Source organism: Aspergillus pseudotamarii, assembly GCF_009193445.1.
Source record: "Aspergillus pseudotamarii strain CBS 117625 unplaced genomic scaffold BDV38scaffold_79, whole genome shotgun sequence".
Taxonomy (NCBI): domain Eukaryota; kingdom Fungi; phylum Ascomycota; class Eurotiomycetes; order Eurotiales; family Aspergillaceae; genus Aspergillus; species Aspergillus pseudotamarii.
In genome coordinates this window covers 54197-66831 of record NW_022475093.1, presented here as the reverse complement: position 1 = coordinate 66831, position 12635 = coordinate 54197, and the positions used below count along the sequence as shown (strand labels likewise).

The 12635-nt window shown below is 46.0% G+C and overlaps 5 protein-coding genes across 5 annotated transcripts; 3 read left to right on the top strand and 2 right to left on the bottom strand.

Moving 5' to 3' along the window:
- The first annotated feature begins 76 nt into the window (after positions 1-76).
- BDV38DRAFT_260619 (uncharacterized protein) lies at positions 77-1902 on the top strand. The gene has a single exon (XM_032055943.1). It carries the CDS (start codon positions 162-164, stop codon positions 1869-1871), a length of 1710 nt encoding a protein of 569 aa, XP_031908693.1. The 5' UTR covers positions 77-161; the 3' UTR covers positions 1872-1902.
- A 1376-nt stretch (positions 1903-3278) lies between these two features.
- BDV38DRAFT_274933 (uncharacterized protein) lies at positions 3279-4070 on the bottom strand (the record flags this gene model as incomplete). Its single annotated transcript, XM_032057929.1, has 1 exon — positions 3279-4070. One exon carries the CDS (start codon positions 4068-4070, stop codon positions 3279-3281), a length of 792 nt encoding a protein of 263 aa, XP_031908692.1.
- A 281-nt stretch (positions 4071-4351) lies between these two features.
- On the top strand, positions 4352-5211 carry BDV38DRAFT_287547 (uncharacterized protein; the record flags this gene model as incomplete). Its single annotated transcript, XM_032060895.1, has 2 exons — positions 4352-4898; positions 5000-5211. 2 exons carry the CDS (start codon positions 4352-4354, stop codon positions 5209-5211), a joined length of 759 nt encoding a protein of 252 aa, XP_031908691.1.
- A 141-nt stretch (positions 5212-5352) lies between these two features.
- BDV38DRAFT_287546 (thioredoxin-like protein) lies at positions 5353-5874 on the top strand (the record flags this gene model as incomplete). The annotated part of the gene is made up of 1 exon (XM_032060894.1): positions 5353-5874. One exon carries the CDS (start codon positions 5353-5355, stop codon positions 5872-5874), a length of 522 nt encoding a protein of 173 aa, XP_031908690.1.
- Positions 5875-8572: 2698 nt separating this feature from the next.
- On the bottom strand, positions 8573-8986 carry BDV38DRAFT_287545 (CVNH domain-containing protein; the record flags this gene model as incomplete). The annotated part of the gene is made up of 2 exons (XM_032060893.1): positions 8573-8763; positions 8842-8986. 2 exons carry the CDS (start codon positions 8984-8986, stop codon positions 8573-8575), a joined length of 336 nt encoding a protein of 111 aa, XP_031908689.1.
- Positions 8987-12635: the final 3649 nt, after the last annotated feature.

Below are 12635 nucleotides of genomic sequence, written 5' to 3'. Positions count from 1 at the left end.
TATGCAATGACACTAAACTAGGCCGGGGAATGAGCCGTGCCGATCCACATCCGAGTATTCCATTCCACTCACTCACTCTTAAGCCCCCAAAAATAACCCTTCCCTGGTCGTAAAAGTTTCTCTCGGCATGTTTTTGTTGCTTGCTTTTTCTCTGTTGAAACATGGCGCCTTCGGTTTCTAAGACCTCGCTTGTCCTGTTGGCCGCTCATCTTCTGGGTGTTGCCGCGGCGGACAACTGTACCTTGGCCAGCTTCAATGCCACACTTGGTGGGCGACTACAGTCATTGAAGCCATTCTCATTGCCATGCTTCTCTCAGCACAATGGTATCTCTATGGTACCAGATGACGCCGCATGCAGAGTGATTCAGAGCAATTACAGCGACCCTTTCCTGCGAGCCAATTCTGTCAATGGGTACATGTATAATCAGGCCGAAATATGCGCATCCGACCCAGCCAACCAATGTCTACTTGACAACTCAGATCCGACCAATCCGCAGGCTCTCACAGTCTCATGTAATCAAGGAAATATGCCTTCCTTCTCTCTAGAGGTCCAGGGCCCCAAGGATGTGGTTGAGGCTTTCAGATTCTCAAGCTGCTCAGGAACCCGTCTTTCGATCAAGAATAGTGGCCATGATTTCCTGGGCCGTAGCAGTGGCCAAGGAACTCTCTCTTTGTGGACTCGACACCTGCAATCCATGCACTACAACCCTGCTTTTGTTCCTACTGGTTGCAATGTCACCTCGAAATACGATACTATTACCGTTGAAGCGGGTGTGAATTTTGATGAGGTCTACGAATTTGCCAATACGCACAACGTCACTTTCATCGGGGGTTATTCGCCTACAGTAGGTGTCAGCGGGGGCTGGACACAAACCGGAGGTCACAGCATATTATCGCCGGCCTATGGATTGGGCGTTGACAGAGTTGTCCAGTACAAGATAGTGACACCCGATGGCAGGTATCGGATTGCCAACGAATGTCAAAACCAGGAGCTCTTCTGGGCCCTTCGGGGTGGCGGAGGTGGCACCTTTGGCGTGGTGATGGAAAGCACCCATCGTGTTGAGCCACAGGTGAGCATAGTCTCTGCCTCTATCAAGTTTCCCCTGAAGGCGGACTCCAGCAACGTTTTACCATTCCTCGATATCTTGGTGAACCATGCTGTTAAGTGGGCTCACGAAGGCTGGGGCGGCCATATCAGCGGTAACTCACTCATCAATGTCACGCCGTTGCTGTCTTTATCTGAAGCCAAGGATTCCCTGGCTGAGGCTGTCGCATATGCCAAGTCTCAGGGTGGCACTGCGGTCATTGAAGAATTCCCGTCTTGGTATGAGTTCTACCAAAAATATGTTGTTCCCAACGCGGTCACTGTTGGCAATGCTCACTTTGCGGCTACACGACTCATTCCTAAAACCGTGTTCGAGACGGCCACCGGTCGCGCAGATCTCATGAACTTTTTCTCAGTGCTCCTTTCGAAAGGCGGAAGCGTATACATCCCAGTAGTTGGACCTCTGCTCTACAAAGACGCCAAACCCAACTCAGCGACCCCAGCTTGGAGAGACGCCATCTGGTCTGTCGGGGCCGATGGCTTTTGGGCATGGAATAGCACTCTCCAAACTCGTGAGCAGAAAGTAGCTGAGATGCAAGATATGACTGCACTTCTCGAAGAGATCACACCGGGTAGTGGCGCGTACAGTCCCGAAGCCAATCCCTTCACCAAAGATTGGCAAGAGGCCTGGTGGGGTAATGACAATTATGGCAAACTGCTGAAGATCAAGGAGAAGTATGACCCTAACGGACTGTTGAGCTGTTGGAAGTGTGTTGGCTGGAAGGAATCCGATGCGCAGAGTTCCTGCTTTGCGGCATTCGGTTAAACCTCTGTTAATTCGATTTGTATACTACTGTATATTCACACGACTAATAAATCCCCGAAGGGAATCGTTTTTTTGATCTTTCTCTCCCCCTTCTTCTTCTTTTTTTTTTTTAATTTTTTTTTTTCCATCCTGATCAGTTCTCTTCATTTGCAGTTCCCAGCTATTCTATGAGAACCGTGGGTAAATCACATTCATGTCAGGTATACAGATTTACGGAATTTGTTTTGAACAAACTGTTCAATAACTCCAATGAAGACTAAATCAGACCATACCTAAGACATTAATTAATAAAAAACAAAACTCTTTTGTAAATCCCGCGCCGGCGTTACAACCCTAACCCACTGGCGTGCACGCTAGTCTCCATCCCCTTGTTTTTCACTTCACGGATGTAACACTGTCAGCAACTAAATACCCGGCCGATCGACCCCTGTCTAGTTTTTAGTACTATATCCCGACGGGATAACGAAACGGGCACTCAATCGGCACGACCGGAGTCCAATGTGGACCGTCGGGGCCCACCGGGCTTGGGGTCCAAATGCTTAGGTCTGGTCTACAATTACTCCGTAGTCTTAGCTTCGCTGAACCTGATCCAGTCCGTCTATACACAGTAAGAGTATCATTCGTTAGAAGCAGGTACCCGCTTCAACTTGTTAATATGAATCCCTACATGTCGTGTTCGGATGTCTAGGATAGGTGAAGTTGTTTGGGAGGATGTTCATTTTCTTTGTCTATGATGTGTTTAATATCTCAGGCTATTTTGCCAACATGTTAATATATCGAATAACTAGTGGCAGCCTTTTTTTTTACGATGAAGTATGTAGGGCTATCTGTAGCTTGGGCTTTGTGTCCGGTGGTGGTGCATAGTTAATTCGTGACGACATGAGAACACTAGATGGGTTTCAATCGTATCTTCTGTATTCGTATATCTTCTCGGTTTTATTCGTCTGAATATGTAACGATGAGATGCTGAATCGGTTCCTTCAGCCTGTGGATGTATATTTCATCTTCCTATATAGATAATATTAACTAGAGTATACAGCGATGGACGAAGATGAACACCGTCTATACCAGTGGATACAGAATATCCCCCCTAGAAGTGCAGCTTTGAGGGTTCTAAAAATAATAGATGCAATATCTAATATAGCTATCTTCAGTGGTAATGCCACTGTTGGAAATCCCATTGATGTCTCGAGATAATCTCTAGAACATAGATGACTCAAGCATAGAAGCCAAAGCTAACCATTAAAATTCAAAGACACTATAGTCATGAAGGTTTACCTCGGTATTTGGGAAAATTCTGATTGTAAGTATATCGACTTTCAGATCGGCCACTCAGAAGCTAACCTGTTTGTAGGCCCTAAGTATAATCCCTGTTTTGTTATGGAAAGTTTTCAACCTTTTTTTTATTTACTCGTTTGATACGAGCACACTTCCCATCTTCCAGGCCTTTCCAGTAGCCATATTACAAACTCTTTTGCTGGCCACAATGGCCCTCCACGCTCCGAAGCCGACGAAGCTACCGTTCATAGAGTAGTAGGTCCCGACTCGCTGGCACCTTTGCACGCCAGCCTCCTCATCCAAGAACAAATCTTCCTCTGCTTGTTTGATAATTGGCTGGATAACGTATGTTGTGGCATCTGAACTCAGCGCCGGTGTCTGCAAGCCCTTAAGGATTTCCTCCCATTCAGCGGTTTCCCTGATCTCATCACCAAACTTGATTCCTTGTCCACGGTACAAATCAAGAAATTGCTTTGCTTCCGGCGATCCCGGAATGATAGTGGGCACGACTCGGCGTCGGAGCAGGTTTGCTTGCGCTTCTGTTAAGACACGATGCTTCGTAACGAGGCCATCCAGTTCCTGGTGAATAATTCCTAGAATCCGCTTGTCGTGAACGAGAAGTCTAGTACGAGCGTCATTGGTCTCGGGGAGTGCTAAATGGCGAACAATTTCGGGGCTCAGAGCCGAAAAATCTGTCATCTGAAGACCTACTTGGTGGGTCATTTCTAGGGTCTCCTCTTCTTCCTGAGAACCAGAGGAAGAGGAGTAGGGGGAGGCCAATTCGCTGGAATTCCGGGTACAGTAAAGGGCATAACCAGTCTGCGAAGTAGCATCGGGAACTAAACGCAAATCTTCCGGTCTCAGCAGGCGTGGTCTCATTCGGGTCCTTTTCTCGACCTCGACGATAAACGCTTGCACCATGCTCGGTTGATTTCTGGCCGCATAGAATTCACGGGACTGGACCACGTGGATCGGCAAGTCGGGGTCGAATAATTCAAAGAACGCTTTGATCATATGGTCATCTGTAGGTAAATCGATGAAATTGGGCTTGGCTTCTTCATTTGCTAAGGCCTTGTAGATTGCAGATGCCAGGTTATGACCAAGAGAGAAGTATCTACCGTTGATTTCGCACATGTTAAATCCATCTTGTTCATCAGCGGGGATGAGCAAATCTGGTCTCCAATTCCCTTGGTGCCCTTCATATGCATGTCTTGGGTGCGCTTTACAGTAATCAGATAGCCACTGGTGGCCCCCTTGGTTATGTTTCCCATATACGGGTTTCCTTCCTTCGTGTTCGACATCAGTACCAATCCTCCGACGGGTCGCTACAACGACAAAGTATTTCTGCTAATTACACGCTGGGGTGGTCGCGATTTCAGGAGTCGACTTTGGGCCAATCGCGAATCGAGGCCATCTTGCAGGAGAAACTACTGGAATCTAGCCATGTCGAAGTTCGAAGGAACACGGTACCGACCTCGCTTGATATCGACCAGAGCCTCGTGCAGAATCATGACCAACATTCCTTCCCGATTCGGGTGGGGCTGATACCAGTTCCAGGCGTGGAGGCATCTAAGGCTGAACATGCGGACACGTGTGTGGAGAGCACTCAAGAGGTCATCGAGGCTAAATATCTGCTTGGTTGTGATGGTGCACACAGCTGGGTTCGTAAGCAACTGGGTTTGAAACTCGAGGGCGCCTCTCGAGACGTGGACTGGGGGGTCCTGGATGTATTCCCGATCACGGATTTTCGTGAGTGATTCTTTTTCCTCCTTGGAATAATACTATTCAATCAATGATCTGGCAAAAGTTACTATAGGTATATCTGGTATTGCTGATACTCAAGGAACTAGCGGATATTCGTCGACGAAGTATCATTAAATCCCGGTTTGGAAACCTGATGATCATTCCACGCGAGCGGAAACTTGTTCGAATGTATGTCCAGGTATCGGCTACTCTGGCTGAAAAGTACCGAGCGAGCGATCGGGATCCGAATGTGATCATGCAGCCATATCATTTTGACGCATCGCGTATTGAATGGTCGACGACATATTCTGTCAGTTAAGATTTCCCCTGATGATGAAGACGAATTACCGGGCGGTTAGCAAAATACTGGATCGCTGGTTGACCATAGGTGCTGCGGAGAATTGTCTCGATATGACCGAATCTTCCTGGTCGGTTTAGAACAATCAGACTAGGAGCTCGGATGCCCAGTGCATTAGTGCTCAGTCACGCAGATTCTCATCCTCATGAGCTGCAAAGGATATTCAAAAGTACAGGAGAATGGAACCTTGTCGTATTTGGTGGGAACATCGTCAAGGAAGAACAATGCCAGCGAGTCGAAAATGTCGCCGCAGCATTGTCCTCCCCTAAGTCGGCTGTTCAGAGAATCAACGCCCGGAGATATCTTAATCGCGACAGAGTTGTTGGGTCTCTCGTCGTCTATCTAGTGCACTCAGCGCCAAGCACAGAAGTTGATATTGGAAACCTACCAGACATTTTTCGTCCGCCTGATGAGGATACCGGGTTTGACTATGGCAAAGTATTTGTTGACAACAAGTCTTATCACGTTGGTGGGGGGAAAGCATATGAGGAGTACGGGATTTCGCCTTATGGCTGTCTTGTACTGTTGAGATCTGACCAACATGTGGCTTTCAAAGGCGACTTAGAGGATATCGGTGAGCTTGAAAACTTTTTAGAATCTATCCAGCTGGGGGGCATCAATTGATTATCTCTTGCCTTGAATTCTCCAAGTGTTCAATGTTCATATAGACGTCTTGCGGCTAGCTTTTGCTTATTTCCGTGATTTAGAGGTTAAGGGACAGATGTCGCAGGTGTATCTAAATATTATCCCCCTCATATAAAGGTAGAGGATGATTTCTTTTGTAATCAGATGGAATTGTCCAGGTAGGGATCATTAGCTCCAAACAGTAGCATTGAAGCTAAAATAACCTTGCAGGAGAAGACTAGAATCTGTCACTTTATTACTAGGATTAGGCCGGAATCCGGATAATGCATATGGTAACCACCAGACTCTAATAGCTGCGATCTTGTAATCTGTAATCCCTCAGTACACTGTATCGGTGCTGGATTGTAGTGCAGTACAATATAGTACTCTGGCGCGGGAAAACCGGACATCACATATTATAAGCAAAAGGATAAGCTAGTCTATATTTACAATAACTAACCAGCGAATCGTTCACGATACTTCTAAAAAAAAATAAAAATAAAAATAAAAAAAAGGCGGGATATTCCGTCTATACAGCCCTGTTATTCTCCAACAGCTCGAGCGTGTTTCACCTTCCAGTACCAAAGCTCCGAGCACCCGGTTTCCACGCGCAGGATTATACAATAATTGCGCGCCTCTTGTAATAGCTAACCGAATGCTAGATTCAGTCTCAACGTGTCGTAGCTATAACCGACGGAGCAATTATAACAATTATCACAACGACCGCGAGTATCGTGCAGCAGACCCGGCTCTTTTGAACACGGCCGTTCTTTTTAAAGCAATTTCGGGTTCTATACTTGCTGTATGATTTCTCCCACGTGCCTGCTTCAATATCTCCTGAAGTCTGGGTGCCACTGACGGCTTCCCTCTGCATCTCTTGCGCCCGTTGGTTGACCTCTAGGGTACAGTCTCGATCGCTGGTCTCAAGTGTGCAGTCACGGTCACTGACTTGTAATCCTTCATCCTCGCGATGTCTGGGTTGCTGTGGCGCGAGTTCTTGTATGTATCGTTATTTGACGATGGAGGGTCACGTGTACCTATGGGATGACATCTAGTAGAGAAAAAATCAAATGGATGTTAGCCATTGTTGACAACAGGGGAAAAGTTCGAATCACGTACCGTAATTTCACATCGGAGGTTTTTGATATATGTAATGGAATAAGAAGGACATCTTGCGTCTCAGCCTACGTGATTAGGGGGGGAAAGGAAATGAGACGTATTCTTCGGGAGGATGAGGCTGAGTATTTCCTCAGATAACTTAAGCTATCATATTGACGGGACCAATTAGTTTTACAGAACTAACTGGCTAACGGAATGAGGCTGCCCAATGATATTAAGCTATAGTTCAGCCAAGAGGGAGCCCGGGCGATTCTCATCTATATCTTTGTCTATATCTTTGTACGGAGCTGTATTTCAAAAAGTTATCAAACTGCATTAGTTACTGCTAGTTAATATTACGGGACCATTGGCCAATAGGAGCCACTTTGCACCCTCCAAAGTGACATCTAATTGGCTTTCTATCACGTGATATTTACGAGGGTAGTTTAATAACCTTTTGAAATACAGCTCCGTACACTTTTTCGCTCTTCAGACGGGCTTTATTTAGAATAATGCACATGCCATGATAAAGAGGTATGTCCAGAGCCACCAAAAAGGAGTTGATTGCTTTTCTTTAGACTCAAGACGAAACGAGTCCTCTACTACTACTCTTCAAATTCCTGAAGGATCCCCAGCGCCAGCTTGACATACGTGTTCGATTGAATGACCTGGATTTAATGAGTTACTCATGTATTTCACTCTTCTATGTGATGCGGTTGCCTACTTTTATGATTATGTTTTCTAATTGGATCCTCAGAGTCTGGAATCGTATATCAGATGCAACGGCGGTATTCTACCTGGGAGGCCTGTGACTATTGAAAGGATTTTATAGATATCAAGGGACATATTGTTATCCATTTATCATGGGAATGTGTGTTTCATATAGAGATATGACTGCCGTGGATTCATCAATATATTGCATTTTCGATGTAGATACCAATTCTGAATACTCCAGATTCTGTCAAAGAATGCCCCAAATCACCACTCACTTGCTTTTCATTGTTATTATTCCGTCCAAATTTCTATATCACGTCTTCCATCCCAGGGTAAGCTATTGGCACAAATCACAGATTACATGTCACATGATATGATGCATTCTGATGTACATAGGGTCTTAGCGGAGAGACTATCGTACAACGGAATAAAAACCACTCGAGGTCCAAGTTGCAGCAAACTTAGACTAAACTATATTCCTCATATCAGTGATGTCGGTATCGATAGCATTATGACAGTTGCTCAGGCGGGGTCTGGAATTGGAACGGGCCGACCCAATCTATCGTGCTATAGAATCTGGTTCGCTCCACACGCCACTTTACACTTCGGACATAACATGTCAATCTATAATTGGGTGGTGCATGTGATATAAATTAATGCTTGTACACAATATAAGGTTAGTAATTGACCAAGTGTCTAGTCTCAAGTCATGAATCATTCTTTACATCATCTCCTACGAAAAAAAAAAGTTAAATAGAAACCCTAGAAGCGAACACCAAGAGAAGAAAATGGAAATGAAAACGGGTTATCATATGCATTTCAAGATATAACATTCACAAAGAATTGAAAACTCCCTCATAGATCGATGTCAGCCCGGCCGCATCAATCAAGGACCGGTGAAATGAAGCTCTCCGTTCCTGTTCTCGATCTTATCGCCTAGCAACATTCCCTGGTCACCACGGTCGCCACCGTCGTTCCTGCGCATCACAGCGACCAGCTTGGGACCCCACTCGGTATCCTCCAAACGGACATTCCAGGCGCTGCTGGTGAAGTTCTTTCCGCCCCAGATGAACCATCCTGTGTATTATTTCTGTTAGCCATCTATGTACTGTATATCCAGACAACCGGGGGGGTGGAAAGAGTATGGTGAATTACCATCAGTGTTGCCGATGTGGTCATCCAAACGGATTGTTCGTTCAATCCAGTTGCCATGCATATCTTTGACCTCCACTCGGAACAGGGTGACGCCATTTTCTTGCCTGATGCGCCAGTTTCTAGCGGTGTGGTGGAAGGAACCCATTTTGGAGGATCGTTTGTTTAGTAGTAGCAATAGGTAGGGAGGATAGGAAGTCAAGGATGGACGAGGTTGAAGCTAGGAAAGTCAAGGTGGACGGTATATTTATATCATGGCGTGTTCAGCTGGCCACCCACCGCATTGCTGCCCTAAGGCCCCATGTTCCCTTAATTAAGTAGCGACTAACGATGCAGGGTGACATAGCAGGTGGACCTGTCGTGGCGGCCATTGGAGAGCGAGGGGTTGCCAGGTGGGGTTTCAGAGGGGCTTAGCGAGGGGCATTTCGACTCCTTTTATTTATAGCCACTGGTCCCATCGTTGAGTCGGTGAATCGCAGCAACGACACTCAATCGAAGAGGTTAATTTATGAGTAATTTCATGGCTAAGAATTATGGAGCTGTCGTGTGCTTTCCGAATTAGAGCGAAGGTAAACAATGACCGCTTTGGGGGGGAAGCTGAGGATCGACGCCGGGATCCTTGGGTCTCGAGGTGGGTCGCTCTCATTGATCGTGTACCACAATAGCACTTCCATTGTGGGATACACTGAACCTTCTCGGTTATTCGAGAGGCAATATATATATGTGGGATTCGTCATTTGGAGAGGCAAATTGCTTGGTTTGTAGCTGCGCCTTCGTAACGCAAGACATGTAATATGCAGTAAAAACGACATGCATGCATACATACAAATGCGGTAACTCCAGTCTAGTAGTCGCAAGGTGATACACTTACCCCGCCATCTCCAGATGCCCAATTGTGAGGGCGACGTAGAGAATTTATATATAGAATTTGTGGTGTTGTGTGAGACCCCCTGGGGCACGCTGTTATTGTTGCCTATCTTGAGGTCTCGCCTCGATTGTACCATGTCTGACACATGCTTTGCTCGTTGTACGAAGAATTTCCCCCGCTTTTCTAGATGCTTCTGGGGTTTTTTACTTGAGTAAATTGAGTCTCGTTGGTGCAATTCAGACTGCATGTCTTGTCACAAGGAACCGAAATGCTGCTGCTAGTCCTAGCGACGTGTTGGTGTCGACCTCGTAGTGTACCCTCTAGTAACAAGAAGGCCAAACCAATGACACCCAGTGATAATAAAGTCTCGCAACCTGGGAGATACAGCTCAATACTGTCAGGATCGGGTAATTTAACTCATCGCAGTAGCCACCACCCCACTAATTCACCAAACTAGATTGTAGCGACGTCCACGAATAGCTATAGAGCGCCTCCATGAAGAGAAAATAGGCACTCCTTCCATTAGAGGCGCAAGAGTGGCAAGCGAGTAGAGCCCTTTCCCATGAAATGGTGAGCGAGCGCTAGATCCTCTTTTTGGACGGTGTCCCTTCCGCATGTCTTGCCAATAAGCGTCCCACTAAATGAGAGTCAGTGTATCTTTTCCGATGATACTCTGGGGCCGAAAAAGACCTACATCTGGTCATTTTAAGAGCTTCTTGAGAGCTGATTGAACGCGTGTCGATGTAGGGAGTCCGATGAGGTCCCTTGACCGCTTTTGACGACAGATACGCGCGGGTTTGTGGCTCCAGTCCTTTGACAAATATAGACGTGCCTGAAAATTGTTTATTGATGGCATTCCTTTCATTGTTGCTTTCTTTGTCTTGTTTTCTTTTTCTTTCTGTACAGTAATGTGAGAACTTCCCTAATTGCCGGTGACCAAAGCTTCGATTTCTAATTGCACCGTAATTGTTGCCATCGAAACACATGGTGGTGCGGGCTCAGGAGTTAGTTTTGCAAAGACTTTCTGGGTCTCTGGGGGTTGGATAGTGGCCATGTGTAGATGGAACTCAGGTGCTCACACAACGGAGTTCAGGGGATAATCTAAGATTGTAAGATGATAAAACGGATGAAAAAGGTGACTTAATGGGACGTATGAGATGACGTAGATAAGCTGAGTCGTTGAAGGGATGGTGGAATATTGTTCATCAGTGTATTTGACTGACCGGCAATATCCTTGTGTAGGTACAAATGGAGTAAGAAGTATTTCCAATATATATATTAAGGTGTAGGTCGGTTGCAAAAGCATGCTAAATGGAATCAGTGTAGATATCGGCTGGAATAGATGATACGAGTGGGTACTATGTGAAGTAAAGAGAGACAGAGAAAGAGAAATCTAAAAACCTCCATAGTCGACGTTCAGAGAACTCTCAATGTAGTGTTAGTCCCTGTCGTCCTCAATTTGAAGAAGTGGTCATTACGTCCTAAAGTGCACGACATCGTCGTCTCAAAAAGTCAGTACATGTAGACTCGACTCACATATAATAGATTGTTTAGGCAATTTGAGTCCTCATGGATGCATTATCCAAATAAATAAATAAATATCCTACTGCTCGAATTCTTAACGGAACGTCGGTTTCAGACCCTACCAACTAGCAAATGAATGAAGATGCCGTCCTATCTTCGGAGTATACAATGACATGTATTAAACTGGACAGTGTGAATGTAGATCACTGGACCGACCTAGTCCTTATATGGCAAGGTAAGATAAGCACCTCCTCCGGAGATCAAAGCTGATCAAGTACATGTTCAGTACCCCGCACTGTCCGTTCTGATAAATGTTTTTTACGTCTGATTACGTGCTTCACTATCCGAGAATAGATAGGCTATTGCGGATATCATCCCCAGAACTTAAGCTTTGTTGTTATATCATATTTCCACAGAGCCCTGGATCGCCACGACTGGACCTGTACCGACAAGACAGGCTAAAAGAAAATCTAATCATAACCTCGTAGCCAGGTCGGTTACGACAGCAGACAAAACGGATGATGTCGACTTCGACGTATCACCTTTGCTTGAGTCGTAGGTTCATGTTCAAGTAGGCCATAAGGTGAGGCAAAAAGGGAAGCAGTGTTGGCCCCTATTCAATACAAACAAAGCCTCTTCGGGGTGAGCTAGCGGCAATTGTACGACAGAAGGAATGCATCGAATAAAGACAATACTGGACGAGTAACCAAGGCCAAATATATGTTGACTCCACAATCGTTCAAAAAGGAACATGTACATGGGTCGAATGCGTCCCAAGTCGCCGGTACGAACCCGATGGGAGAGCATGTCCCACGAGCGGAGATTATGTCAAGACTAAAAGGAATAGACACGGACGTACCGACGAATGGGAGAGGGTTATTTCCTCCTACATTTCCGGGGCCGGGGTAGAAAAACTGCACCACGAGATCCCGTACACTGCATGTCATGGAAAGTCTAATAAATGAAGAAATGGCACTACTTCATTCTCGTCGACAGGATGCAGAAACGGTTGACAGCAGCAAATCGTCTTCTTTCCAGAGTCCGGGCAAAGATACTTTCCGTTCACTAACGCAAAAGACTCACCGGATAGCAGCCACGGTCCAACACTGGGAATCCCCGCATAATGGCCACGTTCGGAAACGGATGATGCCCAAGATGCCGAGGCTTAGGTATATCCACCGGTAGGTCCTGTTCTCTCGTTACAACCACAGGACAAGGTCTCAACGTCGGCAGCTTCCGCCATGATGATTGGTGGTGGCCCCGACTAGCGGGATACCCTAAATATCGCTTAGAGAGGAGACCATGGTTATGTTTTTTGTTAGTAGAAGTGTATGACAAGAATCAGGAAGGCTATTGAGGAAAATGCATGACCTGCTAAGCGCTTTCCGGCTTAGAGGGAAACTGT